Below are 27571 nucleotides of genomic sequence, written 5' to 3'. Positions count from 1 at the left end.
AGGGAGCTTGGGGGGCTCAGCCTGGAGAAAAGGAGGCCCCAGGAGAAAAGGGGAACTTCTCACCCTCCACAACTCCCCACAGGAGCGTGGATCTCCATCCTCACCATTCCTGCAGCAATTCCAGCTCACACTTCTCTTTCGTAATGAAATAATTTATTTCCTAACAATCAAACAAGACAGAAATATCCATGGACACAGCAAAGATCTCCTAAAACACAGAATTCCTAAAAAAAAAAAAAAAAAAGCACCATTCTATTGGCTTGACACGGGGTTCAGCCCAACAATGGGATATTTACAGCAGGAACGGCTGGAAATGGGATCCGTGTTCGCTCCCAACTGCCCAATGGAGCTGAGGGTGGGGTGGATCCACTTCTTGGGAAGCAAAAAGAACAGAGAAAATGACGGGAAAAGCACAAATAAGAGGTGTCCCAAAGAATAATAAAGGAAAGGTTGAGTGGCAACAGGACAGTTCCACTGGAAAAATTAAGGATGAAACAAACATTTTGGTGCTTCCCGGAAGCTGGTGGTTTGGGATCTGCCTTCCATAAGAAAAAAAGAAAGGAAAAACAGCCCAGAAATGGGTGTTTTTGATTCCCACCCATCCACGCCCCGATACAACTCCCCCCACTCCCTGGATTTTTGTCACAACCTATAAAAAAAGTCTTTCCTGCAGCTTATTTCATAGGAATGCTGGTGGATCAGTGAATTCCAGGAAAAGGTTGGCACCACCTTTGGGGACCCGGAGATTCCAGGTTAGTGCAGCATTTTGGGGTTCCCGGAGCACAGCCCAACAGTGCAAAGGGCCGGGAAGGGTCAGTCTGGGATAGGAAGGAAAAAAAGGGGAAAAAAAAAGGCATTGGGAACTCAAAAAGGCACAAACCTGCCAAGCCCCCTCATTTGTGCTGAGGCCAAACCTTCAGTCCAAAACCAACCAAAAATCAACATTTTGTACCTCTGAAGGGCCTTCCCAATGCTGGAGATCACCTGCCCACAGGGCTCCACTGGGATTCCCCAGCTGAAGGCAGAAGCCACCTGAGCCACTGGCCCCCAAGGGCTGATATTCCTCTTTTTCTCAGTGTTTTCCATCTTTTTGTCTTTTTTTTCCCCTCTTTTTGCTGGTGCAGGGGGTTGAGCTCAGGTGCCCACAGCCCACGACAATGCCAGAGGGTGGAAAATTCAAGCAGCTTTAAAAGAAAATTCCTTGTGGTTTAGGTTTTTTTTTTTTTTTTTTTCCTGTTAGGAACCAGCACATGGCAAAAGAGCCAGAACCTGGAGGATTTGGGCAACTTGTGGGGCCTGTAGGTGGCTTCCCACTTCCCCAAGTGAGCCAGGAATGGGATTGGGGTGTTGAAAAGGAAAAGGGGGAAAGGGGAACAGAAAAGGAGAAAAGAAGGAAAGGAAAAGCAGGAAAGGAGGAGAAGGGGAAAAGGGAAATAAGAAAAGGGAAAGAGGAAAGCGGTAAGAAGAAAAGAGGAAAAGGAACAGGAGGCGAACAAAAAAATGAAGGAAAAGGGAAAAGGGGAAAGGACAAAGGAAAGAAAAAAGCACTGGAGTCTCCTGCTGCTCATCCCCTTGCACTCCATGGAGCATCTCGATGCCTTTCGGCACCTGTTTCCTGAAAGGGACCGGCAGAGGGTTAAGGGTTTGTACACCAGCGCCGGGAAAAGCCCTGGGAGAGCTCCTTGCCGACTCCTCAGCAGGGCCTGCCCAGCTTCACGGGGCTGGAAAAGCCCCTGGACCAGCTCGAGGGGAAAAGGAAGGGCTTGGAAGCAGAGCTCTCTACATGTCAACATTCTCAGAGCATCTCTAAAAGCAGGAAGTGGTGGGAATGCTCCCTCCAGTGCATTAGGAAACTAACCCAGACCACGGACAGCTCACGTGTGCTCCGGCTTGGAAACTCCCCTGCCCCCTGGGGCTTCCCTCCCTGTGGTGGCTTCTGGAACCCTCCACGAGCCTGGAAAAATCCCGATGGATGGACACAATCCGGGGAGTCCCATGGGGTTATTGCTGAGCAGAGGCATCATCTTTGTGCTGAAGGGATGGAGAGAGTCCTTGGGCTCCCTCCGAGGTAGAAAAAAATGTCCCCGAGACTAGAAGTGTGGAAAGGGAATTCCAGGAGTCTGGAATGCCGTGCCACAGGAGGTGACGGTTTTGGGTTTAGAGAGGGCAGAAACTTCCCAACCCGGAGGTGGCCGACCCGAGAGGTGAGAATGGCTCTGAGCCCCCGGAGCGCAGTTCCCCGTGCCAGGAATGCTCTGGGATGATGGGAGGGCCAGGATGGGGTATCCCTGAATATTTAGAGTCGGGGGAAGGAACCCCTGACTGAGGCTGATCCCTGTGCCCGAAATGCTCTGTGTTCCCAGCTTGGCTCCACTCTGTCACGGATGGAAACTCCACAAAGGATCTCTTTGTGTCTCCTCCCAAAAACTCAGCTTTTTGGGTCCCGAGGATTGGGAACGTGATGTCGCCACCCAAATGTAGAGGAGATAGGGAATACCAGGCAGTGATAGCCTTGGAAAGAGCCCAGGGAGGGCTCTTGAGGTCGCTGTTATTGCCAGGATATTCCTGGGCGCTTCAGGCGTGGCTGGAATGTAGGGCCTGGCAGAGGAGGTTCGGCCAGGAGGAGAGGCCGGTGATGCAAACGGAGCCCTGGGAGCAGCTGGACCGGCAGGACGTTCAGGTGTTTCCGTGCAGGGAATGCTGGCAGGGTGGGTGCGCTGGCTAACGGGATCCCAAGGGGACGGCGGTGGTGCCACGGCGATGGGAAGCGCTTCCTAAATCCCGACAGGAAGCTTCCGGCTGTTCGCCAGCTTTGCCCTGGTCCCGCCGGAGCTGGAATATCCCTCATCGCTGCCCAGGCTCTGGAGGCTCCCGCGCTCGTCCGAATCGCTGGGGCTGCTGCTGCTCCAGTCCAGGTCGGCTGGGAGGCCGTCCGTGCTCTCCACATCCACATCCATCTCTTCTGCCGGAGGAATGGGAATGGTTGGAGTTCCAGCACAGCCAGGCCTCTCGCTGGCCATCCCCCAGCGCGGGGTCTCACCTTGATCCGAGTCGGAGCGCTCAGAGGAAAGGCTGGAGCCGATGCTGTCTATCCTGACCCGCTCCATTCCCAGCTTTTCCAGCTGCCGCTGGAGGTGCCGCTGCTCCCGCTGCAGCTGCTCGATCTGGTGCAGGGCCCGGCGCTCCTGGTCCTCCAGCTTCTGCAGGGGGGACGTGGCACCCTGAGCTCCAGGATTCCCTCAGAACCACTCGGCATTCCTGGCCCAAACCACCCCAGCGCAGCCACCGCCAGCTCCCAAGGGGCTCCCGTCTTCAGCACGGGAGTGGAGCTGTGTGGATTCCAACTCTCCCAGTCATCCCAGCCCAATTCAGAACTCCCCGTTACCCCAGCCCCATCCCAGTCCTCTCCCCATTACCCAGCCCCATCCCTTTGCTCCCCTCATTATGCCAGCACAATCCAGTGCTCCCCCTGTTATTCCATCATGATGCCAGTGCTCTCCCAGCTATCCCAGCCCAACCCAGCACTCTCCCAGCCCATGCCTCACACTGGGATGCTGCTCTCAGCTCCGATGCCGGTGCCAGATCCCGTTTTTGGGCTCACCTGGATGTGGAGCCTGGCCCTGGTGAGGAGGCTGAGTGTTGTGTGCCGCCCGGCTGCCGCCCCCAGCGGCACCAGCCCCTTCAACCTCTCCAGGCACAGCCGGAGCTGGGCACGTCTGGAACGGGAGCACACAGTTGGATCAGCTTCCTGAACGGCATTCCCACCCCTCTGGTGCAGAAAAACGGGGTAGTGGGAGTTAAACCCAACTAGGAGCATTCCCAGCCTCCACGGACTTGGGAGTAAACTGCAGCCAGACAAAAGGATGCTTTGGAAAAATGTCATGGATAAACCCTGCTGGCATCCCGGGCTATTGGGATAATCCCAGGCAATGGGATGCCAATGACCTCAGAAATCTGGGTGAGAATATCCACTTCTGGTCATTCTCTTCCCCAAAAGGTTCCATCTCAGGAGTGCTGTTTGGTTCCTGCTGACAGCTAACACCCAGCTGCAAATCCCTTGGGACTGCTTCCTTTCCATATTTTTAGCAGGAACAGGGTGGTTTTGGATACAAAAACCCCAGAGCAAGTGCAAGAGCACGGACCGTGCTCCAGGAATCCTCCCTCTTCTGTAACACCTGGGTTTTCTCTGCTTTAACAGGTAGGAGGGAAACTCCAGCTCCCTGAGGAAATCCCTTTTTCTGCTGAAAGCAGGGATGCTTCTAGCACATCCTAGTTTCCCTGGTCCATTACTCCAATCCCAACATGTAGCTCAGATCCTTGGGAAGGGGTTGTAACACCCATCCCTGAACTGCCTGATCCCAGGCAGCTCCAAATGGATTTTGCAATGACCTGCTGGTCTTGTTTGGGATATGCTGGGAGTGAACAGGGATTTTCTCACCCAAAGGACCTCAGGATGACAACACAGGCAAAAAAAGTGGGATTTACACAGGATAAATCCCAAACTCCAACTGGCTAAAAGATGAGCCTGTGCAAAGATAATTTTCCTGAAAAAGAAGGGCAGTAGCTGACTGTGGAGATGGATATCATTCCCAACAACCAAGGACAGGGAATGCCTTAATCCTTGATGGCCTTTATCCCATTCCTTCCCTCCCACTCTCCCTTGCAACCCTTCTCATATTGCTTTTCTAGGGGTATTCCATCCCTGGAGTAGCCTTGGAAAAGCAACTATTTCTCCCAGCCCAGCTCCTGACAACCCTGTGGAACTCACCTGTTCTTTTCCATCTCATTGTGTGTCGACCTGGAAAAGAAGGAAGAAGTTATTAATTCCTCTGGCTGATGGGGGATTAACAGTTGGGATTAACATGTGGGAATTAGCAACAGCTCCCTGGAAAAGCTGCAGACCTGGGGGGTCTTCCAGAGCTCCATATCCAGGGATGGTGAACGGCAGGATGCAGACTTAGAAACTGCCAGATAAGGGGCAATAAAAGGGTCAGGAAAACCACAAAATGGGATTTAAAACCAGAGACTCAAGTTTTAGAGCTGGGATTGGAATCAACAGCTCATCCCTGTGTCTTGACCTGCCAGGAACATAACGTGGAAAAATCCTTCCCTGTGTCCAACAGCACAGAGCAGCTCTGGAAGAGACCCCGAAAGCACCAGTGACATTCAAACCACGACAGATCCCCCTGAAACTCCCAACTTCCACAGAGATGGGAAAAGGTGGAAAACACAAGCTACGAGTGACTTTCCCTCCACTGAAATCCAGGAAGAAGCCACAGGAGGCCACACAGCTTGTGTTCCCAGGAGTGGTGTTTATGGAAGAGCTGCTGCTCTGCCTACTGACTTCCTAAAACCTCCAGAGGCCTCCAGAAGCTCCACTCTAAGTTGGAAAAAATGTTACGTGCCTGAAAGCATAAATATGGGAATAACCCACAGGCTGTTTGGATGAGGATGTCTACTGCGATGGCCCCATGGGATCTGGGAGTGCTGGAAAAACAAGGGATGTCACTGAAGGGAAAACCAGGGATGTCACCAAAGGGAAAATTAGGGATGTCACCATCACAGCAGTGGAAGATGCTCTCTGAGGTCTCCTTCATTTTTCCAGCAGCATTCCTGATGGATCACCCTGCTCCAGTGGCTCTGTTGCTTGCTGGCAAGATTGGGGCCACATCTCCCACATCCCCAGAAATGTGGGGATATTCTATTCCAAAAATTCCATCCCAGCAGAGACACTTCCCACTCCAGTGGGATCATCCTGACACAATGGAAGTGCTCAGCTCTTAGGCTCCTCCGCAGTCTCTCCATTAAATTTTTCCCTGGATAAATCTGCATGTTTCACACCCAGACCTTCACCAAGGGCCGCAGCCTTACGAGTTTTTTCCTTGATTCTAAATTATCCAAACACTTCCTGAGCACTGGTACAGACGGGGTGAAGCTCCCATCACGTCCACAATCATTAATTACAAATCCATCATCTTTTCTGCCTGGATCCTTCCTGGAATGGTTGTTTTCTCTTTTGGACTTGCATTCACCATCAGCAATACTTAGAAAAAGATGAATTAATTGATGGATTTTAATTTTGGATAAAATAAGCAGGGACAGAGGGAATGGCAGCTTCACCCCGTGGCAGGTGGAGCTCCCACATCCCAGAGCACATGAATCACTCATGCCCACAGAATCACTGATTTGGATTCCCACTAGTTTGAACCTCAGCCGATCATCAGCTTTCCCTTCGGAATGTGTTTTTTATTCCTGAAAATCATAATAGATTGGCCCAAAGCAAACAAAAATATTCCAAGAAGGAAACCTGGAGCGTGTCCAGGCAGGAGAAACCCCCAGATTCACCTGGAGCCTGCTTGATTTGAGCCCAGGGGCCCTGGCTGGCCCTTGAGGGCCTCCTGACACTCTGAAACACCCGCATGGGAGCCGCCCCAGCCCCGGGGGACACGGGGAATCACGGCACGGGTAAATCCAGGTGGATTTGTTCTGGCAGCTGCCAAAGGTCGGCCGCCGTGGCGTCGCGCAGACGGGATCGCTCCCAACCAGGAAAAGAGCGACAGATGTGGTGCCACCAGGGCCTGGCTCCTCCCTGGCACCATCCGGTGTCAGGATGGACCTGCTGCCCCTCACAGCGTCCCCTTGCCTGGGGGAGCATCCTGGAGCCAGCCCTTCCCAAAATCAGCTGAGGGTTCCCTCGCCACAAGGAGCCGAGTGATTTTAAGGTTATTAAAGTGATGGAATCAAGCCTCCAGGATGTGGGATTTACTCCTGAAATCCAATGTGGGTGCTTGGAGCCTACTTAAACTTCGAGAAAAGGTGGTTTAGTATTTAAAATCAGCAAGGAGTAAGAGGGAAGAACAACCAAGAAGGGATAATGGGAGGCTCTGGGTGGGTTTCAGGGTGGATAATTAGGAAGGTGGCAGAAGGGTCCCCTCCAGCCTTGCCATGGCACTGTGACAGCAGGACCTCTCTGGGCCGGTGACCCAAGGACAGAAATGTCCCACCCACGGTATCACACCCGGTGACAGGAGGACTTTGGTGACAGCAGAGCCTCACCCAATCCTGTCACACCCAGTGACAACAGGACCTCACTGAGCCGGGTCACCTGATGACAGGAGGGTCCCCCAGTGCTGTCACACACCCAGTGACAGGAAGATCTTCCTGTCCTCCAAACACTTGGAGACAGCAGAGTGCCCCCGGCCTTGTGACACCCCCAAAGACGGCGGGGGGGCCCTACCAGAGCCCGGGGACCGAGGAGTCACCCTGGCCCAGCCACAGGCCGAGTGACAGTGGGGCCTCCCCGAGCCGGGACACCTGGGGACAGGAGCCCCCGGGCCCGTCAGGCACCCGGAGACAGAGGGACCTCAGCAGAGACTGAGCAGCGTCATGACCGGAGGGCCCTGCGGCCTTGCCGCACACTCGGTAACAGCGGGGCCCCATCAGAGCCCGGGGACCGGAGGGGTAACCCGGCCCGGACAGAGGCCCAGGAACAGCGGCCTCACCGGGCCCGGACACACGGACACGGGAGCCCCCTCGGGCCTGTCACCCACGCCCAGTGACAGCGGGGGCGCACCGGGCCCGGTCGCACGGTGCCGGGAGCTCTCCCGGCCGGGCGGGGCGGAACCCGCAGCCCCACAACGGCCGAGCCCTTTCGGTCCGGTCCCCCCGCCCCGCCCGGTGCTGCCGTCACCTGCCGCCGCCGCCGCTCCTCCGGGCCTTGGCGCGGCGCCGCGGGGCCTCCCCGTCCTTCCCGCCGGGCCGCAGCGAGGCGTAACCGTGCTCGGCTTCTGCGGAGACACAACGGCGGGCACGGGTCACCGCGGGGCCCGGCCGGGGGCACGGGGGACACCGGGGGGGGGGCGGGGGGTACCTCGCTCCCGCCGCTCCAGGAACTCGGCGGCCTCCAGCAGCATCTGGATGCCGAGGCGGGGGAGGGCGGCCATGGCGGGGCCGGGACGAGCCGCGACCGGCGGCGGGGGGGTAGCGGCGGCCTCTGCCCGCCCCGAGCGCCGCTCCGCCAGACCCCCCGCGCGCCACGCCTCCCCCGCACCTCATTGGCGGAGGCTGAGAGAGGCCCCGCCCTGCGCCGCCGCTGATTGGAGGACGGGGGATAGGCCCCGCCCAGAGCCTCCACGAGCGGCGGTGAGGGTGGGCAGCCGCACCTGAGGACGCGCCCCCGGTCGCTGCCATTGGACAAAAGCGCCACGCCCTCCCGCCATTGGCCCGACCTCCCCGCGCCGCCCCGCCCACACAACCGGCCCCGCCCCGCTGGCCGCACGCGCTGCCCTGACTCACTTCCTCCCGCTCAGCCAATGGCGAGGCCGGACGGGGAAGGGGCGGGGCCTCTGCTACGTGAGGCAACGTGAGGCGGGCGGGAACGCCCCCGGACAGGGACAGAGCCCCGGGAACGGGGAAAGCCCCGGGACAGGGCAAAACCCTCCCCGGGGAAGGAGGACTCGACAGGGACAGACATCCTCGGGAATGGGGACAGCCCCAGGCCAGGGAACCTCCGGATTAGGGCAAAAACCCCCCGGGGAAGGAGGACTCGTCAGGGACAGACACCCCCACAGAGCTGGGACCCCCACCCTCCCTGCCAAGCAGCCACCCTCCTTGGGAGGGATCCCCACGCCAGGGCAGTGACACCCCCGGGCAGTGACACCCCCGTCCCACTGCAGGGAGCACCTTGGGCCCTCCAAATCAAGAAGCACACCCAGAGAGAGCACCCCCACCCTAGACAGGGCTCAGGGCAGCCAAAGCCACTCCTTAAACTTGGAGCAAACCCAGATCCCATTGCCTCCTCGGGGGGCAGGTGATGGAGGGGCCTCCCAGCCCCAAACTGATAATTGGGTGGGGTTGAGGGAGGAATAAAGACCCCCCTGGCAAACACCTTCGGTTTCAGGCCACAGCTCAAATGGCGCCCCACAGAATTGACCTGATCAGTATCAATTCCAAGGATTTGTGGGAGAGGGAATGGAAGACCTGCTTTATCGCTGAATGATAAAAATTAAAGGAAAAAATACATCTGGGGTTTTATTAACAGGGAAACGAACCAAAACCAGGGAAAACACAGCAAAATCCCACCCAGAAACCAACCTTTGTTCTAAAAAAAAATAATAACAAAAATCCAGGAAACGGAAAACTCATGGCAGCTCTGGCCTGTGGGACTTGTTGAGAATAATCCAAATTCCACTGGAATCCATCATCAGAGCCACCCAGAAGAGTGCAGGGAAGCGAAATCCTTCCATGGTGGGAGTGACATCCCAGTGTCAGGCGATGAAATCCAGTGGTCTGTTGAATCCTCCTTTTCTGTTCATGTATTGCCTGGGCAAGGATGGAGCCAGAGTGAGCCCTGAATCCAGGGAAATAGGGACAAAAATACCCGGGGGAGGTTGGGAATGTGTTTCAGTGGCCACAGGGAACACAATTCCACAGGCATTTGACCAAAAAAGGGCAGGAAGGCTCCCAGTGAGGAGGTGCTCCAGAGGCTGGGCTGTGTGAGGATCCCAGGTTCTCATCAGAAAGGGAGCAGAATTGAAAAACTGGGTGTTTTGTGGGAATAAACCAGGTGAACAGTGTCGCTTCCTGCTAATCTGATGCTGTTCAGGCCTCCCTGGGCACATCCCACCTGTTCTTAATGTGCTCCTCACGTTCCTGATTTCCCCATTCCCAGGGGGATCTGGAGAACTCACATCTCTGCTTTTGAGTCTAGACTTCACAAAATTTCTGTTTTCCCCAGGCCTGGAAGCTGGATCACCATGAGACAGCGGCCAGTTACCTCACAAAACAAAATCCTCTCCCTATCCCAAAGGAGAGGGAACACACCTGTACTTCCTCTTCTGGGACACGTTGATGGCGTAGGCATTAGCGGCGCCATCCACCTTCTTCCCCTGTGAAGAAAAGTCCCAAAATCTCACAGGTTATCCCCAAACAGGGCAGGTGACACCGCAGAGCTCCCAGAGTGGCCTCAGGCCTGTGCTCACCTTGGTGGTATCAAAGGAGGCAAAACCCATCATCTTCATCATCTCGATCTCCTCCTCTGTCTTGCCCTGCAAATCTTCCTCTGAGGGAAGAAAATTGGGGATTGAGCAAACACAGACGTCGGGATTCCCAAAAATCTGGGTGTCCCAGGGCTGGTCCTGGCCCCACATGGCATCTGGGGGTGTTCCAAGGGGAAAATCCCCCCTCACCTGTGATCTGCCGCTCCTTCTTGGAGTCCTTGAGCTCCTTCTTCTCCTCATCCCGCCGCTCCTTGGGTCGTGCCGGTGACGAGGAGCTGGAGCGGTGCCGGCGTGGGGACCTGCTGGGGCACATGAGGTGGGGCTGCAATTCCCACTTGGAATCCCCATCTGGGGCTCCCATTTCCCCTGGGTCACCCAGGGTGCCCTCATCTAGCTGTCCCCACCCCACGCTGGTGTCCCTGCCCTCACCTGGATTGTCCCTGCCATCACCTGGATCACCCCTGCCCTCACGTGGATGTCTCTTCCCTCATCTGGACAGTTCCCACCCTCACCTGGACATCTCTTCCCTCACCTCGATGGTCCCTGCCCTCACCTGGATCGTCTCCGGTGTGGGGAGCGGGACCGGCTCCTTCTCCTGTCCCTGTCCCGGGACCGCGATCGCTCCCGCCGCCGCCTGTCCCTGTCCCGGGACGTGGAGCGCGAGCGCCGGCGCTCTGCCCAAAGAAGGATCAACTGCTGCTTCCCTGCCCACTCCCCAAATGAAATCCCACAGAATATCCCAGCTCCAGAGCGGAGACTCCAGGACAGCCCCTCCCACCCCTCCAGAACAGTTCTGGGCTCAGGGACCCCTCTGGGCAGCCCCAGGGTGAAAGAGCAGCAGGAAAAACTTCCACCTGGAGCAGGGAGAATCATTCAGAGGGGAAATCACCCGGGGGAGAGCAGCCAGGAGAGGGTGATGGTCCCCAAAAACCTGAGGAAGGTGGAGAGGGGTGGGAGGAGAGGAGAAGATAAGGATGGGGAGGGGGAGGGGAAGAAGGAGAGGAGGAAGAGGAGGAGAAAAGGAAGAAGAGGAGGATGAGGGAGGGAGCCTGCTCTCCCCCAAAGCGAGGAACCGGGGCCTTCTCGCCGTCCCCTGCCCTGGAGGATCTCAGTCCCCCTCCTACCCCTGGGCCGCTCCCGAGCCTGGTCCTTCCACCCGGATCTCCCTAGGCCCCGTCCTCGGGTGCCCCCTGAGCTCCCCCAGGGTTCCCGTCCCTCCCTGCGTCCCCGCGGTCCCACGGTGCCCCCTCACCCCGCCGCGGCGGTGACCGGGAGCGGCTGCGGCCCATGGCCGCCCCTCAGCCCCGTGCTGCTGCTCCCACGGCGCCGCCGGCCCGGAGCGGGGGCCGGGCCTGAGGGGGCAGAGCCTGAGGGGCAGATCAGCACCGCATCGGGACGCGCCGGCCCGGCGCCGCCGCTCGCCCCGGGAGCCCGCCCAGCCCCGAGAGCGAGGGGAGAGCCGGGAGGAAGGGGAGGGGAGGAAGGCGGGGCTGCCAGCCTCGGCCGGCGCTGCTCGCTCTCTGCGCGCTTGCGGCGCTCCGTCCTGCCCGGCCCGGCTCGGCCCCGCTGCCAGCCCGTCCGGCGGGTGGAGCCGCAGCCTCGGTTCGGGTCCCCGGGTTCAAGCAGACGGGTTGGGTCGGTGCCGGCCTTTTCAGCCGGGGCTCGCCCGGCCCGGCCTGGAGTCCGAACGTCCTGTGGCTGTGCATGTGTTCTGTAGTGGGGGGGGGGGGTCAGGAGAGGCTTCTCTGAAAAGCTGCTGGAACCTTCCCGGTGTCCGGCGCACCCAGTGCCAGCGGCTCCGGGACGTCTTAGTGAAGGCACTGAATCGGGGAGTACCACTCCTGACCCATGACACCATGCCATCCTCACCCTGAGCCCCATCCCTGTCCCATTCACACCTCCACCTCCCGTCCCATCTCGTCCTATGGCAGCGCATCCCCATCTTGTCTCAGCCCCACAACCACCTCCATCCCCATCCTTCGCCCCTCAGTCTCCGAGCGCTGCCGGGTGCCAAACACAGGGTTTATTTACACCGGCGTTCCACGCGCTCCCGGCCGCGATTGTCACACGCGGGGACATTTCACACCCCGGCCTCCTCCCGGTGGCGTCCCGGGCGGTTCAGCACCCCCTCCCTCCGCCAGCCGGGCCTTCCTGGGCAGCCCCAGCTGGGAGGAGGGGAGCTGAGTGCAGCTGGATTCGCCCTTCCCCCTTGCCAACATGGGATCAGCCTCTCTTTTCCAGCGGAGGTGCAGATGTGGAGGTGCCGGGTCAGGGATTTGCCCTCTCCCTGCCTTCCCCTGCAGAGACCCCGCCACCCTGAGCCTTGCTGGAGTGAGGGGAGGGCGAGGCAGCGAGGTGAGGTGGGGGAATTACCCAAAGGGTGGTCCTGGGATGTGATCTTGATTCTGTTTCCTTCCAGCTGTGCACCCAGGACATCATTGTTGTGATGATGGTGGCACTGGAGCCTTCGTCCCTTTCTACCTGAAACTCCCCAGAATTTCATGGAGGGGGAAATCAATCCCAGGGTCCCCTGCAAAGCCAGTGGCTCTTGGAAAAAGGAGTGACAAAGGCCTTGGGGACAGACCTTCAGGGACAAAGGGGGGACAAAACCCCTGGGGGAGCCCCCAGGTTGGGCTGGGGGTGTGGCAGTGCTGTCATTCAGGAATTGACCCCAGGTGTGACAGTGCTACCCTGGGGAGGTGACACAGCTGTCTCTGCAGGCTCTGCTGTCCTGGGTCACCCAGAGCAAACAGGCCCAGGGACAAAAATGGCCTCAAAGAGCCTTAAAACCAGTGGCAGTGAGGAACACACCCCCCAGTGACAGGGCTGGGGGCACCGAGGGGGGTTAGGGGCTCAGAGTGCCCCCCATCCTGCAGGAGTGGGATGGGGACCTGTGGGGTCAGGTTGACCATGGAGCTCTGACAAGATCCCTGTCTGGGGTCTCTCTGCTGCTTCCTGCACCCCCTGTTCCATGGGCTTCCTGCTCTTCCAGAGGGAATCCAACCCCCAGGAGCGGTTTCACAGCAGTGAAAAGGTTTGAAACCACAGTGATGGCACGTGGGAAAATCCTCCTGGGGCAAAGAAATCCCAAATGGGGTTCTGGGGCATTCCAGACTTCCTGGACAGGGCTCCATGGATGCAGAAAGGCTCAGGGTGAGCACCCCAGGAAATTGGGAGGATGGGGGGCTGATTCCATTGATTTATCCCCAAATCCCGGCGCTGGAATGGCTGTGGGGAACATCAGCATGGCTGGAGCTCTTCCTGGGAAGGGGTTGGCCAGGAGGTTGTAATGCTGGGAGGGAAGGGAACGCCAAGAAGGACTGAACTTGTGCTGGGAATCCAGAGCTGGGAAAAGCAGGGATCCGGCGTGGACGGGGTCACTGTGAGCAGAGGCCGGCGGGAATTAGCAGCGTGTGTTCATCCCGAAGTAGCACTTAGTGAGTGAGTTTTGCTCAGTTTTAAATAACACAGACAATTCCCAGAGGGTTTTTTTTCCCCTATTTTCCCAGGTGCGGGTCGTGCAAGTGAGGTGGGGGCTCTTCCAGTGGTGGGGAATCCTGCTGCTCTTCTGTGGGTGGGGAAAACACGGGGTGGGAGTACCAGGAGAAAGGGATGAAGTGGTTCTTTATCCCAAGGAGAGGAAGATTACAATCCAGGAAGGAAAAATCTCAGCTTCTCCTTCAGGAAAAGCAATCCCCCGCCTTCAGATCGATCCCATTCTCCAGGCAAAGCGATGGACAGTTTTCCCTGGGGATGAAGCCAGCGCCATTCCAGCAGAGCTTGAAACAGAAGGTGAAGAAATAACCACAACACACTCTTTTCTTCCTCAAATCAAGCAGACCTGGGCTCTGGTGGAGAAAATTCAACCCTAGGCCCATGGTGGGAAGGGGCCGGAGCCCAGGAGGGAAAGGGGGGAGGGAGATGCAGCGGGAATTTCCCCAAATGGGGACCACAGTTTCTCTAAGCTCGGTGACTGCCTCCAGGGGTGGGTGACAAGGGGGATGAGATGCCTTGTGCCAGGAGGACCCAGAAAACAGCCGGATTTTGGGGGTTTTGGGCCGCACCTCGGCCAGACGCACGAGGCAGGAGCTGCCCCCGCCCCAGCGCTCCTGGTCTCAGAGATCCTGGGGATCCCTGGGATGGCCACACGTGAGGCCTTGTGAGACTCATGATTCAATCTTTTCCTTCTTTTTGCCTTTTTTCAAGAAAGATGGGGTCCGGAATTTCTTCTTCTTTTTGGAGGGTGATTTGGAGGGTGAACCGTCAGGGGACACAGGGTTGCTGGTCACTGTCTCCTTCTCCTTGGGGGCATCCTGGTCAGCATTGGTAGTTGTCCGGTCTGTTTCCCCTTTTCCAACGTTTTCCTCAGTGCTTTGCTCTTCATCCTTCCCATTCACCACTGCTGGTGCCTCCTTCTTGGCAGTGGAATCAGGGGTGGCTTGGCCATTGGCTTTCTTATCACCTTGGGAAGGGGAGAGGGAACAGGGAATTGGGGCAACAGCACCAGTGCTTTTTGGGGGGTGGGGGTGGTGTTTCCCCCAGATGTCCAGTGGGGCCTGGGCAGGAGCAGGATTTGGCCTCCATGAGTGGAGAACATTGGGATTTGATCCTGTCCTGCTGCAGGCACCGCTTCCCTGAGCCGCCCCCCTCCCTGCGGGACAAGCGATGTGGTATGGAGAGCCAGGAAGAGGCAGCAGGAAAAGCAGGAAGCAACAACAAGGAGGGATTCCCCAAGGGATTTCCTAAGAGATTTCCCCTGAGTGGGGCTGCTGTGGGCCATGGAGACCGAAGATCCCCCCGAGCCCATGTCCCTCAACCAGGATGGCCTCTCCGTACTTACTACGGCGCCAGGGATTCAGGGATAACTCCTTGGGTGACAGGCACACGGGGAGGAAAGAGAAAGGAGACGTTGTGGAGACAGACAGACAGACACCACGAGACACCATGGCAGAGCCAGCAGCCCTGAGCCACGCCCCGGCACCCGCTGTGGATTGGAACAATGGGAACATCGCACTCGCCAGAGCGTGAGGACTGGGATGGGGGACTGGGGTGTCCCCTGCACCCCACAAAGCCACCAGCAGATGCTCACATCCTCCTGCCATGAATCCCCATCGGTGCTCGGCCCCTCTGGAGCGGGGACCCCCCAGGACAAGCAGGGGGACACGAGCTGGCAACAAGCTGCATCTCAGTGCAGTTTGGCCACAGCCAACCTTGGCCCCCCACTCCTGCTGCTCACTGGGACCCCACCCCTCGTTTTGGGGTGCTTATCACCCCACTCACCCTCTGTGGGCTCCACGGGCTCCGGGGGCTCTGGAGGGGGTGGTTCTGGAGGAGGAGCCCCACTCTCCTCTGCTGCCGTGTCCTTCTCGCCTGCCACAGAGAGACACGCTGGTCTTAGGTCCCCTCAGTGCCAGCCAGGGGTGTTTGGGGGTTTTGGGGTGTCTCTCCTACCCTGCAGGCATTTCTTCCTCTCCACCTCCTGCTTGTACTCCTCCAGCTCCTGGTCCGTGAGCTGGCTGAAGGGGTTGGGGGGCTCTGCCTCTGGGGGAGCCTCTTCCTGGCCCTCCTTGGCCTCTGCATCCCCCAAGTGGCTCTCAGTGGACTGAAAAAGACCCCCAGAGAGGTGTCACCCCCCTGGAGCGGTGTCAACGCCCCAGAGAGGTGTCACACTCTCTGGAATGGTGTCAACACCCCCACCCCAAGCAGTGTCAGCCCCTCTGCCCTTGGAGTGGTGTCACCACCCCTGGACCTGTGGAACACTGGGGGAAGGGCTGGGTGCTTTGGGAAGGGGACTTGGGGCTGGGCACGTGGGGTGATGTAGGGCTCGGGACAAGAGGTGACAAGGGGCAGTATTGGCCTGGGGGTACAGTGGGGACATGGGGTGACACAGGGGGACAGGACTGTGTCTGGTCCCAGCAAGGACACTGGTCAGCAGCTGTGACTGGGGACAGGGGACACAGGCCTGGGGACATGGGGTGTCATGGCCTGGGGACATGGGGTGACACAGGTGCCATACGGGGCTGCGGCTGGTCTCGGCGATGACACTGGCCAGCAGCTGGGACTGAGGCCCAGCGGACTTCACATCCTGGCGGTTTTGCTCCCGGATCTGTGGGTGAGGACAGGGATAAATCCCCCTCCAAGGACAGGGATAACGCAACCCCAGCACCCCGAGACCCACCCTGGCCTTCAGCCCACCCCACCTTGTTGCGCATCTCCAGCACCTCCTGTGGGTCCGTGTAGAGTGGCACGAACTGGTTGGGGTTCTCAATGCGGATGGGCGTCCCACTGCTGCCCTTCTCCACCTCGTCTGCTCGCAGCCACTGGAAACCCGGGAAAGGTGTTTTGGGAAGCAGGAGACCCCAGTGATAGATGGGGGACCCTAACAAATGCAACTTGTATAGAGGGAAGACCCCAATGGCAGAGGGAAAGCACCATAAATGCAGGGAGACCCCAGTAAACACTCCTTGCATAGAAGGAAGACCTGACTAAATGCATCATACATAGAAGGAGGACCCCAATAATAAAGGAAGACCCCATAAAAAGCATCTTGTGTAGAGGAAAGATCTTGATAAACAGGTCTTACATGGAGGAGAGACATCAATAAATGCAATTTGCATGAGGGAGAGACCCCAATAATAGAGGGGAGACCCTTATAAATAGGTCTTGTGTTGAAGGGAGACCCCCATAAAGGGGAAACCCCAATAAAAGCATTTTATGTAAAGGGTAGACACTGATAAATATGGGGAGACCCCAAACAATGCATCTTGCATAGAGGGGAGACTGCAATAAATACATCTTATGTAGAGGGGAAGCCCTCATAACAAAGTGGAGACCCCAATAAATGTAACATAAGAGGGAGATCCCAATAAATGAGAAGACCTCGATAAATTTATCTTACAGAGAGGGAAGACCCCGATAAAGCCATGGCACTTGGCCCCAGTAGAATGGGGTGGCGGGTGGCAGGATTTCGAAATAATCATTACAGGATGAAGGTGGTCTCTAGGCCTCCCTACACCCCAACCCAGTTTTTAGCAGGATCCATGCCAAGGACACCCTCCACCTCCTTGGTTGTTGATCTCCAAGCCCCTGTCTGCCCCTCACCGTGGTCTTTGTCCTCTGGCTGCCAGCGCTGCCCTGCGGCTCCTCAGCCAGGTTGACCCTGGTGTAGGTGTTGGGGGTGTTGAGCCACCTCGTCTTCTCCTTCTGCTGCTTCTGGGCGTGCTGGCGCAGGGCAGGGGTCCCGGCGGGCTCCTCCTCGAACACGAAGGCCGTCACGGTGGCAGGGATCAGCACGTCGCTCTTGGGCTTGCTCTTCTCCTGCACGAAGGGGTAGCGGTACGTGTAGCCCGTACGGTATCCCTGGAAAAGCACAGAGCGGGGTGTCAGGCACAGAGGGATAAACTGAGGGGCTGGAGTGCATTTTGGGGCAGGTTGGGTGGGTTTTGGCACTCGCCAGGTTGTCCAGCATCCTCATGAGAGCCTCGAATTCGTGCTCGCCCAGGCGGCTCTTGTGCAGGGGCCCGAAGGTGGTGCCGGCGCGGCGCACGGCGCCCAGGCCGTGAGGCACACGCTGCTGCGCCCGCTCCAGCACAATCAGGTTCTCCGCGCCGCCTGCGCTCGCCAGCGCCGACACCTGTGGGGCACCGGGCACCGCTGAGCTGGGGACGCCGGGGACAGCCCCACAGCCACCCTCAGAGCCAATGCTGGCACAGTGCATGGGGATGGAAATGAGGGGCTGAGACCTGGCACAGCTCAGTGCATGGGGATGGGGTACCGAGACCTGGCACAGCTCAGTGCACGGGGATGGAAATGAGGGGCTGAGACCTGGCACAGCTCAGTGCATGGGGATGGAAATGAGGGGCTGAGACCCGGCACAGCTCAGTGCATGGGGATGGAAATGAGGGGCTGAGACCCGGCACAGCTCAGTGCATGGGGATGGAAATGAGGGGCTGAGACCCGGCACAGCTCAGTGCATGGGGATGGAAATGAGGGGCTGAGACCTGGCACAGCTCAGTGCATGGGGATGGAAATGAGGGGCTGAGACCCGGCACAGCTCAGTGCATGGGGATGGGGCACCGAGACCTGGCACAGCTCAGTGCATGGGGATGGGGCACCGAGACCTAGCACAGCTCAGTGCATGGGGATGGGGCACTGAGACCTGGCACAGCTCAGTGCATGGGGATGGGGCACTGAGACCTGGCACAGCTCAGTGCATGGGGATGGAAATGAGGGGCTGAGACCTGGCACAGCTCAGTGCATGGGGATGGAAATGAGGGGCTGAGACCCGGCACAGCTCAGTGCATGGGGATGGAAATGAGGGGCTGAGACCTGGCACAGCTCAGTGCATGGGGATGGGGCACCGAGACCTGGCACAGCTCAGTGCATGGGGATGGAAATGAGGGGCTGAGACCTGGCAGAGCTCAGTGCATGAGGATGGGGCACCGAGACCTGGCACAGCTCAGTGCACGGGGGTGGAAATGAGGGGCTGAGGCCCGACACAGCTCAGTGCATGCTCTTGCAGTTGCTGGGCCCACCCGCAGCTCAACACTGGCCCCACACTCACCTGGACCTCGCAGGCCGCCTGCAGGTGGAAGATGCTGTAAAAGGCCTCCTCTGCCGTGTCCCCCAGTGCCAGCACCCCATGGTTCCGCAGCACCAGGATCTGAAGCGCCCATGTGGGATGTCAGCAGGGCAGGTAGGGGATGGGGGGGGTGACCCCTACGTCCCCCCAGGTGTCCCCTCACCTTGCAGGTAGGCCCGAGGCACTTCTGGAGCTCCACACGATCAGCCTCATCCTCCACCTCCCCACGGAAGTCGAAGTAGGCGACATCCCCCAGGAGAAGAGCGGCACGGGAGATGGGCAGGAGCCCACAGCGCATGGCCGACACCTGGGCACAGGGGGGGAACAGGGCAGGGGACCAAGGAACCCCAACACCCCCAAAAAACCCACCCCCACAAAAACCCCCAAACCCTTCCAAAACTTCCCAACCCTCCCCAAAAAAGCCATAACCCCCCAAAAAAAATCTCCCCAAAAATCCCCAACCCCACAAACCCCTCCAAATCCCCCCATAACCAACTTCTTAAATTCCTCCAAACTCCCCCCCAAAATAAACTGCCCCCAAAGAACCTCAGCTCCCAGAAACACCCATCATCCTGATCACTCCAACCCAAATCTCCCAATACCTCCAAATCCCCCAAACCCCTTCAAACTCCAAGGAACCCAAGTCCTCCTCAGCCCCCCCAAATCTCCAGGATCCCCTTGTCCCCGCAAGCCCCAAATCCTTTTGACACCCTTCCAACCTCCCAATTCCCCCCCAGCCCAACTTCCCCAAAAGCCCCCCAAGTTCCCCTAACTCCCAAGCCCCCCCCAAGCCCCCATCTCCCCGCTCCCAGCCCGTACAGCGGCAGCAGCGGGGGTGTGCAGCCGCACGATGCAGCGGATGTCGGGGCGTGCGGCGTAGATCGCGGCGTGCAGGCTGAAGCTGCGAGCGTCGGGCCTGATGCCGGTGCTGCCCTGCTCCACCACGGCCCCCAGAACGTTCACCTTCACCTTGGGGGGCACAGGGGGCTCAGGGGGGCTGCTCCCCCCCAGGCAGCCCCAGGGAGGGAGGGGGGTTGCTCACCAGGCTGGCCGCTGTCACCTCGCTGCACGCCAGCCCCTGCGGGGCCACCAAGAAGTGCTCCTGCTCTTTGCTGACCCGCAGCTGCGAGGGGGGACAGAGTGGGATGAGAAACACCCCCAAAAATCCCCAAATAAACACTCCCTCAAAGCCACCACACTTCTCCAATCACCCCTAAACCATTAAAAAACCTCTGAAACTCCTCCCCAAACCAACACCCTGAAGGAACCCAACAACCCCAAAACCTCCAACCCCCACAAACTCCCCCCAAAATAACAACCAACAAACCCTCAAAATCCCAACCCTCCTCAAATGTCCAAAATCCCTTAGATCCCCCCATATCACCAACATCCCACTAAGAACCCAACAGTTCCCAACCTTCCAAAATCCACCAAACTCCCAAAATCCCACAAAAGAACACCAGCTCCTAAAATTCCCCAAATTTCAACCATCCAAAACTCCCCACTCCTCCCAGAAAACCCCAAAATGGCCACCCCCAATCCAAAATCCATCCAAAACACAACACAATCTCCTCAACAAACTCTCTCAACTTCTCCTCAAACCCAAAACATTTTTAACCATCCTGTCCTCCTGTATGGGTTTTGGGGTGCCGATGGTGTGCCCTAGCTGTGCCCAGCTAACAGGTCCAGCAGATCCCAAAACCCCCAGACAACACCAGATCCCACTAAAATAACCGAATTTTCCCAAATATCTCCCCCAAACAAGCCCAAACCTCCTCCAGCTTCCCCAAACCCCCAGATCCCCCACAGGGTTTTGGGGTGTTCACAATGATACAATGAGCCCCAGCTGTGCCCATCTGTATAGGTCCAGCAGGTCCCAACCTCCTCCCAAAAAAACACCAAACCTCTTTAAATCCCCCCAAAACAACCCTGAATACCCTCAAAAATCCTTTCCAGCCCCCCCCCGCCCCCCCATTCCCACTGTTCTGGTTTTGGGGTGCTCACAGTGACAGCAGCGCGTCCCAGTTGTGCCCGGCCTGAATAGGTCCAGCAGGTACCAAAAGCCCCCTAACCCCCCAAAACAACCCCAATCCCCCCAAGGCAAGCTCAGTGCCCCTCTCAGGGTTTTGGGGTGCTCACAGTGACAGCAGCGTGTCCCAGCTGTGCCCAGCCGTACAGGTCCAGCAGCCGGTGGATGCTGCCCACCTTGCAGCGCATCAGCCGCTCGCCCTTGGCCAGCGCCGGCCCCTCCGTCCCGTGCAGGTCGTTGATGGGGGTGACCGACGCCAGCCCTGGGGACCCCCCCAAACCACGGGAGGTTCACCAGGGACAGGGGGCCAGAGGGTTGTGGGAATGGGTTTGGGACAGGGGGGGCAGAGGGTTGTGGGAATGGGTTTGGCGGATCCAAAGGTTTTCTGGATATCGAGGTTTAGTGGCACCATAAGCTTTGGGGGTCCCCAAGGCCTCAAAAGATTGGTGGCCCCCCAAGTTTGATGGCCTGAAAGATTTGGTGATTTTTCAAAGGGTTAGGGAGATCCCAGGGCACCCCAAGATCACAAAGGTCCCAAGGACATAAAAAGGTTTGGGAGTCCTCAATATCTCAAAAGTTTAGGGGCTCCCAAAGTTTGGCGGGCCCCAAAGGTGTCAAAGGTTTGAGGACTCCAAAGGTTTTTGGGGTCCTCAAAGCCCCAAAGGTTTGGTGCTCCCAAAGCGTTTGATGCCCCTGAAGGTCCCAAAGGGTTTTGTTGTTCCAGAGATTTGGAGATTCCAAGGTTGTAAAGACTTGGTGTTCCCCAAGGTTTCGGGGCTTTTCCTGCCCTCCTCAATTAAACCCCTTGTGAGCACCCTCAAACTGCCCCGTCCCCAGCCCCACGTACCCATGGGGGAGGTGGGCAGGGCGGCAGGGGACGTGGTGGCCATGAAGTCAGCGATCTGCCGCAGTGCCCACACGTGGGACGAGTTGTTCCCCTTCTTCATCTGCTCCTGGATCAGGCTCTCCAGCTCCTCCCGGAAGGACTGCAGCACCAGGGACAAGGTGACAACGGGGGTGCGTGGGACCATTGGAGACAACGGGGCAGGGAGCAGCACCACTGGCTCAGTGGAAGTGGCACGGTGATGGTGGCACTGGCAGTTTGGTGTCAGGGACACCATTGCCTTGCTGGCATGGCAGTGGTGGCACCTCCAGCTTGGTCACATGGTGATAATGTCACCTCCAGCTTGGGGACATGGTGATGGTGGCACTGCTGACTTGGTGTCAGCTGTACCTACAGTTTGGTGGCCCACCATCACCAGCGTGGTGGCAGGATTGTCACTGGCTTGATGGCATAGCGATGGTGGCAGCGACAGCATCACCAGCTTGGTGGCAGTAGCATCACCAGCTTGGTGCCACAGTGGTGATGGTGGCACCACGGCGATGGTGGCATTGCCATCTTGGTATCAGTGACAACACTGGCCTGCTGGCACAGCGGCAGCAGTGGCACCGGCAGCTCAGTGGCAGCAGCACCGTGGTGGCAGTGACATTGCCAGGTGGGGACATGCACCACCATGTGGTGACATCTGTTAGCTTGGGGACAGGAGGGATGGGGTGGGTACAACAAAGGATGGGGCCAGGGACAAAAAAGCTTCGGTTGACAGGAGGGACGGGATTTGGGGATGTAAAGGAAGAGGTTGGGGACACAAAGGACAGGGTTTGGGGACAGATGGGACGGTGTTGGAGACAGGCGGGAGGGGGGCTGGGGACAAGAGGGGAGAGGAGCTGGGGACACAGGGCAAGAGTGGGGCCGGGGGCTTACCGGGCTCTGCAGGATCATTGTCACCCGCTTCTTCTGCTCCATGAGGTTGAAGTCCTGGCGCAGGTCCCCGGCGCCGCTCCGCTCCCGCAGGAAGCCGGGCTCCTCCTGGGGGGTGCAGCGGGGCCCGGGGGCGGGGGGCTCGGGCAGGGGCTCGGGGCTGGCGGCCGTGCTCATCCTGGGGACGCGGGGACACGCGGCGTCACCCCGGCACTCCCAAAGTACAGATTGGGGAGAAAGCACCGAAAACACCGCGCAGCTGCTCCCTGCAGATAAGGCCCGCGGGGCCCCCGCCCTGCCCGGCGCCTTGCGGGGACGAGGGGACAGGTTGGGGACACTCGGAGGGGGAGTCCCCCGCTGGCGGCACTGCCCAGGCTGGGTTACACCTCTCTGAGGACGTCACAGCTGAGAACGGGCACAGCTCAGTGCAGCAGTGGGAGCCGGGGATGGACAGCTTGGCAGAGCGATGGGAGCAGAGGCTGAGAACGGGCGCAGCTCGGAGCACCCGTGGGAGAGGCTGCTGGGAACGGGCACAGCTCGGGGGACCAACGGGGCGGTGGCTGCGAACGGGGACCACGGGCTGAACGGATGGGAGCTGAGAACGGACACAGCTCAGCACACCCAGGGGCGCTGCCCCAGGACCCCAGTCCCGAATTGGGGTCACCCACTACTGGGGGCTCGGCGCCGCGCTGCCGCCGCACGTGGGGGCTTTCCGGGCTCCCTCCGGCCCGCGGACCCCAAAAGGACCTTAAAAAGACCCTCCCCTCCAGGTCACCGTCACCGAGCGCCGTGGAGATGCTGATGTCAAGGGCCCCCACAACCCAGGACACCCCCAAAACACAGGGTGGGGCTGCTTCCCCAAATCCCGAGGGTGACCTCCAGTCGCCCCTCTCGCTCAGGGCAGAGGGGGACTCCCACATTTTGGTCCTCGGGGCACACCTGGCTCACTGGGCAGGGGGGTCCATGGCCAGGATAAATCCAGGGGGGCCCCGGTGACCCCCGGCCGCGGGGCCCGAGCAGCCCCGGGAGAAGGCGGCGGGGGGGTGGGTGGGATACTCTGGGGGGGCTGTGCCAGGACCCCCAAAGGTTCCCCCTCCCAGCATCTCCCCCCCGCCTCCGCCCTCGCCGCGCCCAGCGCCGCTGCGGCAGCCGCAGGGCGGGGGGGGAGAGCGAAAACCGGGATGGAAACCGGGATGGATCTGGGGGGGCTGCAGCATCGCTCCCCCCCGGGGGTGGGGATGGGGAGAGGGATGGGCTCGGGTACCAGCGAGGGATGAAGGCCTGGGAAAGGGGGGAGGGGTGGGATGCAGCCCCCCCACACCTGCATGCAGCCAGCTGGGGGTGGGGTGAGGAAAGCGGGGGGGGGGTCACCCAGCCTCCCCCGACCCTCCCCAAATCCCCCCCACCCCCGAGGGATGCTGCGGCCGGGGGCTGCTTCCATCACCCACCTTCCTCCTCCTCAGAGCATCCTGACAAAGGGCCGCCCCCCCCCCCCCGACACACCACGCGTGTCCCCGCACCTCCCCCCGCCCCGCCCTCCCCCCGCACCCCCCCGGAACTCAGTCCCTGCAAATAAATAAGAGGGGACCCCCAAACCCAGCGCTGACGCTCCAACAATCCTTTTTTATTGTGCAATTAATTAATCGGGTTTATATTAACAATCGTTAATAAGCCCTTACCTGGAGGGGGGAGGGAGGAGCAACTAATTACAATTTCGTAAAGAAATTAATTACAGCTCTGCTCCAGTCCCCCCCTCCCTCCACGTTTTAGGGGTGACAGATCCCCTGTCCCCCCAGTTTTGGGGTGCAGGTTTCATGGGGTGTAGGGCTCCAGGACAGGAGCATGACCCTGAAAATGGGGGCTGGAGCCTGGAACTCGGCCTTCGGGGGAGACCTCCACGGGCCCCCCCGGATTTTCAGGGATGTCAGGAAAAACCTTAAAAGAAGGAGAAAAAATAAAGCTTATTTTCACCTTTGGAACATTTTGAGGAAAAAGGTAATTTTGAGCCTCCCTTGTTTATGTCGGTATTACCCAGATGCTCCCTCAGACCTGGACCCCATGGGTGAAACCCCCAAGTTTTTTGTCCTCCCCGAGGCTGCTCTGTCCCCATCCAGGTGCCTCCCCCAAGCTGATCCACCCCCCAAATTTCCAGGGTGCCCCCCCAGGTGTTCTGCCCTGCCCAGGTACCTCCCCAAGGTGCTCTGACCACCCCGAGTTCCCCCCACTCACCGTCCCCCCACTGTTCAGCAGTGCCCCAGGGTGTGGGGGCAGAAGGGGGGGTCCCAAGGGGCAGCTCTCAGGTGGCCCCCTTAGGGACATTGCTCCAGTGTCCCCCAACTCCTGCCCAGTGCTGAGTTCCTGGGAAAAATGGAATTTAAAAAAAATGTTAGAATCAAGGGGGGGATGGGAAGGGTGGCCCTCCAGTAATAAATAAATTAAATTATTAAATTAATTACAACCTCAAAAACCTCAAGAAGGAAAAACCCCACCAGGCCCCCAAGCCCCTGCATTATAGGGGGGTTGTGGGTCAGTTTTAGGGCTTATCCTCGATAATAATTCAATTTATTTTTTTTTAAATTAATTCCAATCTGAAAAATAAGAATAAAAACCCCCCAAAGCTCACTTTACAGGGGGTCCTCAGAGGTGGGGATCAGTTTTAAGGCCCCTCCTCAAATAATAATTCAATTTAATTTTGATTATTAAATTAATTCCAAGCTGAAAAATATTAAGAAAAAACCCATGAGCCTCCCCAAACCCATTATAGGGGAGTTTGAAAATGGAGGGTCAGTTTTGGGGTCCCCATATGCTGGAGGTCAGTTTTGGGATGTTCCCCCCCACCAATAATTATATTTTTTGATACTCTTAAACTGAATTCCAAACGAAAAAAAAGAGAAGAAATTGGAAGAAATCTGTCCCCTCTCCATGTACCTATCCCCAACCAGGCACTCCCTCCACTAACCCCCCCCAAATTCCAATTACAAGAGGGCTCAAAGCCCAGGGGCCACTTTTGGGATGACCCACGAAAGGGTAACGACTAAAAAGAAACTGAATTATTGATTCTGAGACGAAAAACAGCAACGAAATCCTCATCGCCCCCCCCGAATCCCCCATGACGGGGGGGGTTGAGGGGGCAGTTTTGGGGTACCCACCTGGAAGCCGCCGGTGTCCCGCAGCACTCCCCGCAGCAGGCGGATGTACTGGGCCGCTGCCCGCAGCGTGTCGGCCTTGCTGGGCCGGCGGTCCCGCGGCACCAGCGGCACCAGCGTCCGCAGCTGCGAGAAGCCGCTGTTGAGGTTCCGGATCTGCGGGACGCAGGGACCCCGGGGGGCTGGTCAGAGACCGAGGGGACCCCAAAAGGATCCGGTTAGAGACCCCCAAAGGTCAAAGATCCCTGCAGGATCGAACTGGGATTCTCAAGATTTAACTGGGACCACCCCCCCAGGCTTCAACGGGGCTCACCAGGATTAAGCCAGACCCACCCATAATCAAAATCAGGGTCATCCCCCCTCGAATTAAATCGACCCCCCCAGGATTCAACAGCCGCCTGAGAATTAAACTAGCTCCCTCACCGAATCTAACTGGGGTCTCCAGGATTAAACTGGGCTCACCAGGACTAAACATGATTCTCACAGAATTAAACTGAGACCTCAGAATTTACCTGTGCCTCTTCTAGAATGAAACTGGTACCTCCTAGATTCAACCGGGTTTACTAGGATTAAAGCAGCCCCTTTCAGGATTAAACTGGACCATTCCAGCATTAAATTTGGGTACTTGGGATTAAACCACCCCCTGCAGGACTAAATTTGTACCCCATAAATAAACTGTGTTCCTCAGGGTTAACCTGGGGTACCTCCAGGATTAAACTGTGGTTCCCAAGGTTAATCCAGAGTTTCACCAGGATTAAACCAGACTTCACTCCATTAAACCAACCCCCTTGTCCCCAGGATCAAACTGGGCTCCTCAGAATTAAACTCCACCCTCCTAAGACTCAACTGGAGCCCTCTAGGATTATCTTGACCAACACAGGATTAAATCAGTCCCTGCTAAAATTCAGCAGGCCCTCCCCAGGATTAAACCCACCCCCTCAGATGCCAAGTCCCCCCTGAGCCACCCCGGCCGTGGCACTGCTGGCGTCCCCATCCAAAGCAGCCCCGCGTGTCCCCACCGTGTGACCCGGTGTCCCGGGTGCGATCCGGGGGGCTCAGCAGGTTTTGGGGTCGCTCACCCTCTCCCTCTCCTTGGCGTTGGCCGCCTGCCGCCGCTCCAGCACCTCGGCAGGGTCCCCGCCGGGCTCGTAGGCCCCGTCCGGGCCGCGCCGCAGGCGGGCGATGGTGGCTGCCTGCGGCAGGGGCCCGAAGCGCCGGCTCAGGAGCTCCTCCAGCATCTCGGGGGCCGGCGTGGGCTGCAGAGCCCCCAGGGGCTCCGGGACCCCCGAGGCCTCTGGGACCCCGGGCCGCTCTCCAGCGCTGCTGGGCTCCCCCATCCCACACAAGGAGCCAGAGCGCACACACTGAGCTGACTCCCAAAAGGGGAGTTATTAGCCTTAAACAGCCGGGACAAATGAGGCGCAGGTGGGGCCCTTCTGGGCCTGACGAGCTCCGGCTGTGCCTCAGTTTCCTCACCCACCATCCCAGCCCAATAAAGGCCCCCAAACCGCGCTGAGAGACGATGGCAGGCCGGGCACTGATGGGCACCCGGACTGACTCCGGAGAGAGGAGACTTGGTTCGAGACGCCTCGTGTGTGCCTAAAAAACGTGGGAAGCGCTTTTGGGTGGGGAAAACCGAAGTAAGAGGTTTAATGACAGGAGGTCTGGCTCGGTAGGTGGCAGTATTAGTCCCTGTCATACTCCAGGATTCGGGGAGGCTGGGGAAAAATAAATGGTAAAACCTCCCTTTTTCCTCCAAAAAAAAAAAGCGTCCGGTTACTTCGGGTTGTCCAGCATAAGGGGAACCTAATCCCCAGTCCCACCACCGGGGTGGATTTCCCCTCCCCTCTGGTGTTTTAATGGGGAAAAGTCCTTCGAGGGAGTTCATCCCGGTTTTTCTGGGGAATTTTGGGGCACCAGAAGGGAGCAGGTGCTCCGAGGTGTGTGTGGGGCAAGGTTGGGGCTGCCCTGCCTCAGTTTCCCCAAACCTGGAAGCACCTGCGGGGGGCTGAATTCCATCCCCAGATGCTCCGGGATCCTGAGAGTTCATCCTGTGTC

General features: G+C 58.4%; 4 protein-coding genes across 7 annotated transcripts; all 4 read right to left on the bottom strand.

Annotated features, from left to right (window-relative positions):
* Positions 1 to 160: 160 nt before the first annotated feature.
* On the bottom strand, positions 161 to 7981 carry MXD1 (MAX dimerization protein 1). 2 transcript variants are annotated; one of them, XM_040087900.2, is made up of 6 exons: positions 7871 to 7981; positions 7691 to 7787; positions 4769 to 4798; positions 3602 to 3716; positions 3041 to 3200; positions 161 to 2962 (listed from the first exon to the last, which is right to left on the bottom strand). In XM_040087900.2, the coding sequence occupies exons 1-6, from the start codon at positions 7941 to 7943 to the stop codon at positions 2775 to 2777; spliced, it is 663 nt and encodes a 220-aa protein (XP_039943834.1). In that variant the 5' UTR covers positions 7944 to 7981; the 3' UTR covers positions 161 to 2774. The 2 variants fall into 2 exon arrangements, with proteins under 2 accessions (XP_039943834.1, XP_039943833.1); XM_040087899.2 differs by having other exon boundaries at positions 161 to 3200.
* A 1023-nt stretch (positions 7982 to 9004) lies between these two features.
* Positions 9005 to 11441, bottom strand: SNRNP27 (small nuclear ribonucleoprotein U4/U6.U5 subunit 27). 2 transcript variants are annotated; one of them, XM_040087905.2, is made up of 6 exons: positions 11251 to 11441; positions 10552 to 10672; positions 10188 to 10297; positions 9981 to 10060; positions 9823 to 9887; positions 9005 to 9321 (listed from the first exon to the last, which is right to left on the bottom strand). In XM_040087905.2, the coding sequence occupies exons 1-6, from the start codon at positions 11285 to 11287 to the stop codon at positions 9267 to 9269; spliced, it is 468 nt and encodes a 155-aa protein (XP_039943839.1). In that variant the 5' UTR covers positions 11288 to 11441; the 3' UTR covers positions 9005 to 9266. The 2 variants fall into 2 exon arrangements, with proteins under 2 accessions (XP_039943839.1, XP_039943838.1); XM_040087904.2 differs by having other exon boundaries at positions 10188 to 10300; positions 11251 to 11318.
* A 565-nt stretch (positions 11442 to 12006) lies between these two features.
* ADD2 (adducin 2) lies at positions 12007 to 23838 on the bottom strand. Of its 2 annotated transcripts, XM_040087861.2 has the most exons (16): positions 23816 to 23838; positions 22371 to 22545; positions 21456 to 21594; positions 20719 to 20870; positions 19622 to 19702; positions 19399 to 19548; positions 18743 to 18886; positions 18562 to 18660; positions 17452 to 17631; positions 17100 to 17357; positions 16199 to 16318; positions 16015 to 16104; positions 15450 to 15600; positions 15279 to 15368; positions 14839 to 14866; positions 14345 to 14460 (listed from the first exon to the last, which is right to left on the bottom strand). In XM_040087861.2, coding segments are annotated over exons 2-16 (1857 nt in total). In that variant the 5' UTR covers position 22545; positions 23816 to 23838; the 3' UTR covers positions 14345 to 14459. The 2 variants fall into 2 exon arrangements, with proteins under 2 accessions (XP_039943794.1, XP_039943795.1); XM_040087860.1 differs by lacking the exon at positions 14839 to 14866 and having other exon boundaries at positions 12007 to 14460.
* A 132-nt stretch (positions 23839 to 23970) lies between these two features.
* FIGLA (folliculogenesis specific bHLH transcription factor) lies at positions 23971 to 26888 on the bottom strand. Its single transcript, XM_040087901.2, has 4 exons — positions 26593 to 26888; positions 25517 to 25669; positions 24597 to 24725; positions 23971 to 24302 (listed from the first exon to the last, which is right to left on the bottom strand). The coding sequence occupies exons 1-4, from the start codon at positions 26848 to 26850 to the stop codon at positions 24180 to 24182; spliced, it is 663 nt and encodes a 220-aa protein (XP_039943835.1). The 5' UTR covers positions 26851 to 26888; the 3' UTR covers positions 23971 to 24179.
* Positions 26889 to 27571: the final 683 nt, after the last annotated feature.

This window comes from Hirundo rustica, chromosome 28 (assembly GCF_015227805.2).
Source record: "Hirundo rustica isolate bHirRus1 chromosome 28, bHirRus1.pri.v3, whole genome shotgun sequence".
NCBI classification, from domain to species: Eukaryota; Metazoa; Chordata; class Aves; order Passeriformes; family Hirundinidae; genus Hirundo; species Hirundo rustica.
Note: the sequence above shows the minus strand (reverse complement) of the source record. Positions and strands in the feature narration are given on the sequence as shown.

Excerpts from the sequence above, each read along its gene's own strand:
- MXD1 (XM_040087899.2), bottom strand. The coding sequence starts at position 7,943 with ATGGCCGCCCTCCCCCGCCTCGGCATCCAGATGCTGCTGGAGGCCGCC. Across the intron at positions 4,799-7,690 it reads AGGAGCGGCGGCGGCGGCAG|GTCGACACACAATGAGATGG; the intron begins GTGACGGCAGCA and ends CTTCTTTTCCAG. Across the intron at positions 3,201-3,601 it reads GGGCCAGGCTCCACATCCAG|AAGCTGGAGGACCAGGAGCG; the intron begins GTGAGCCCAAAA and ends TCCCCCCTGCAG.
- SNRNP27 (XM_040087904.2), bottom strand. The coding sequence starts at position 11,287 with ATGGGCCGCAGCCGCTCCCGGTCACCGCCGCGGCGGG. Across the intron at positions 9,888-9,980 it reads CCTCCTTTGATACCACCAAG|GGGAAGAAGGTGGATGGCGC; the intron begins GTGAGCACAGGC and ends TTTTCTTCACAG. Across the intron at positions 9,322-9,822 it reads TCCCAGAAGAGGAAGTACAG|GCAATACATGAACAGAAAAG; the intron begins GTGTGTTCCCTC and ends ATCCTTGCCCAG.
- ADD2 (XM_040087860.1), bottom strand. The coding sequence starts at position 22,544 with ATGAGCACGGCCGCCAGCCCCGAGCCCCTGCCCGAGCCCCCCGCCCCC. Across the intron at positions 19,703-20,718 it reads TGGGACACGCTGCTGTCACT|CTGCGGGTCAGCAAAGAGCA; the intron begins GTGAGCACCCCA and ends CCCCCCTCGCAG. Across the intron at positions 17,358-17,451 it reads TGAGGATGCTGGACAACCTG|GGATACCGTACGGGCTACAC; the intron begins GCGAGTGCCAAA and ends GTGCTTTTCCAG.
- FIGLA (XM_040087901.2), bottom strand. The coding sequence starts at position 26,850 with ATGGGGGAGCCCAGCAGCGCTGGAGAGCGGCCCGGGGTCCCAGAGGCC. Across the intron at positions 24,726-25,516 it reads GGGACACCGGCGGCTTCCAG|GAACTCAGCACTGGGCAGGA; the intron begins GTGGGTACCCCA and ends CATTTTTCCCAG. Across the intron at positions 24,303-24,596 it reads TGCTGAACAGTGGGGGGACG|GTTTTTCCTGACATCCCTGA; the intron begins GTGAGTGGGGGG and ends CCTTCTTTTAAG.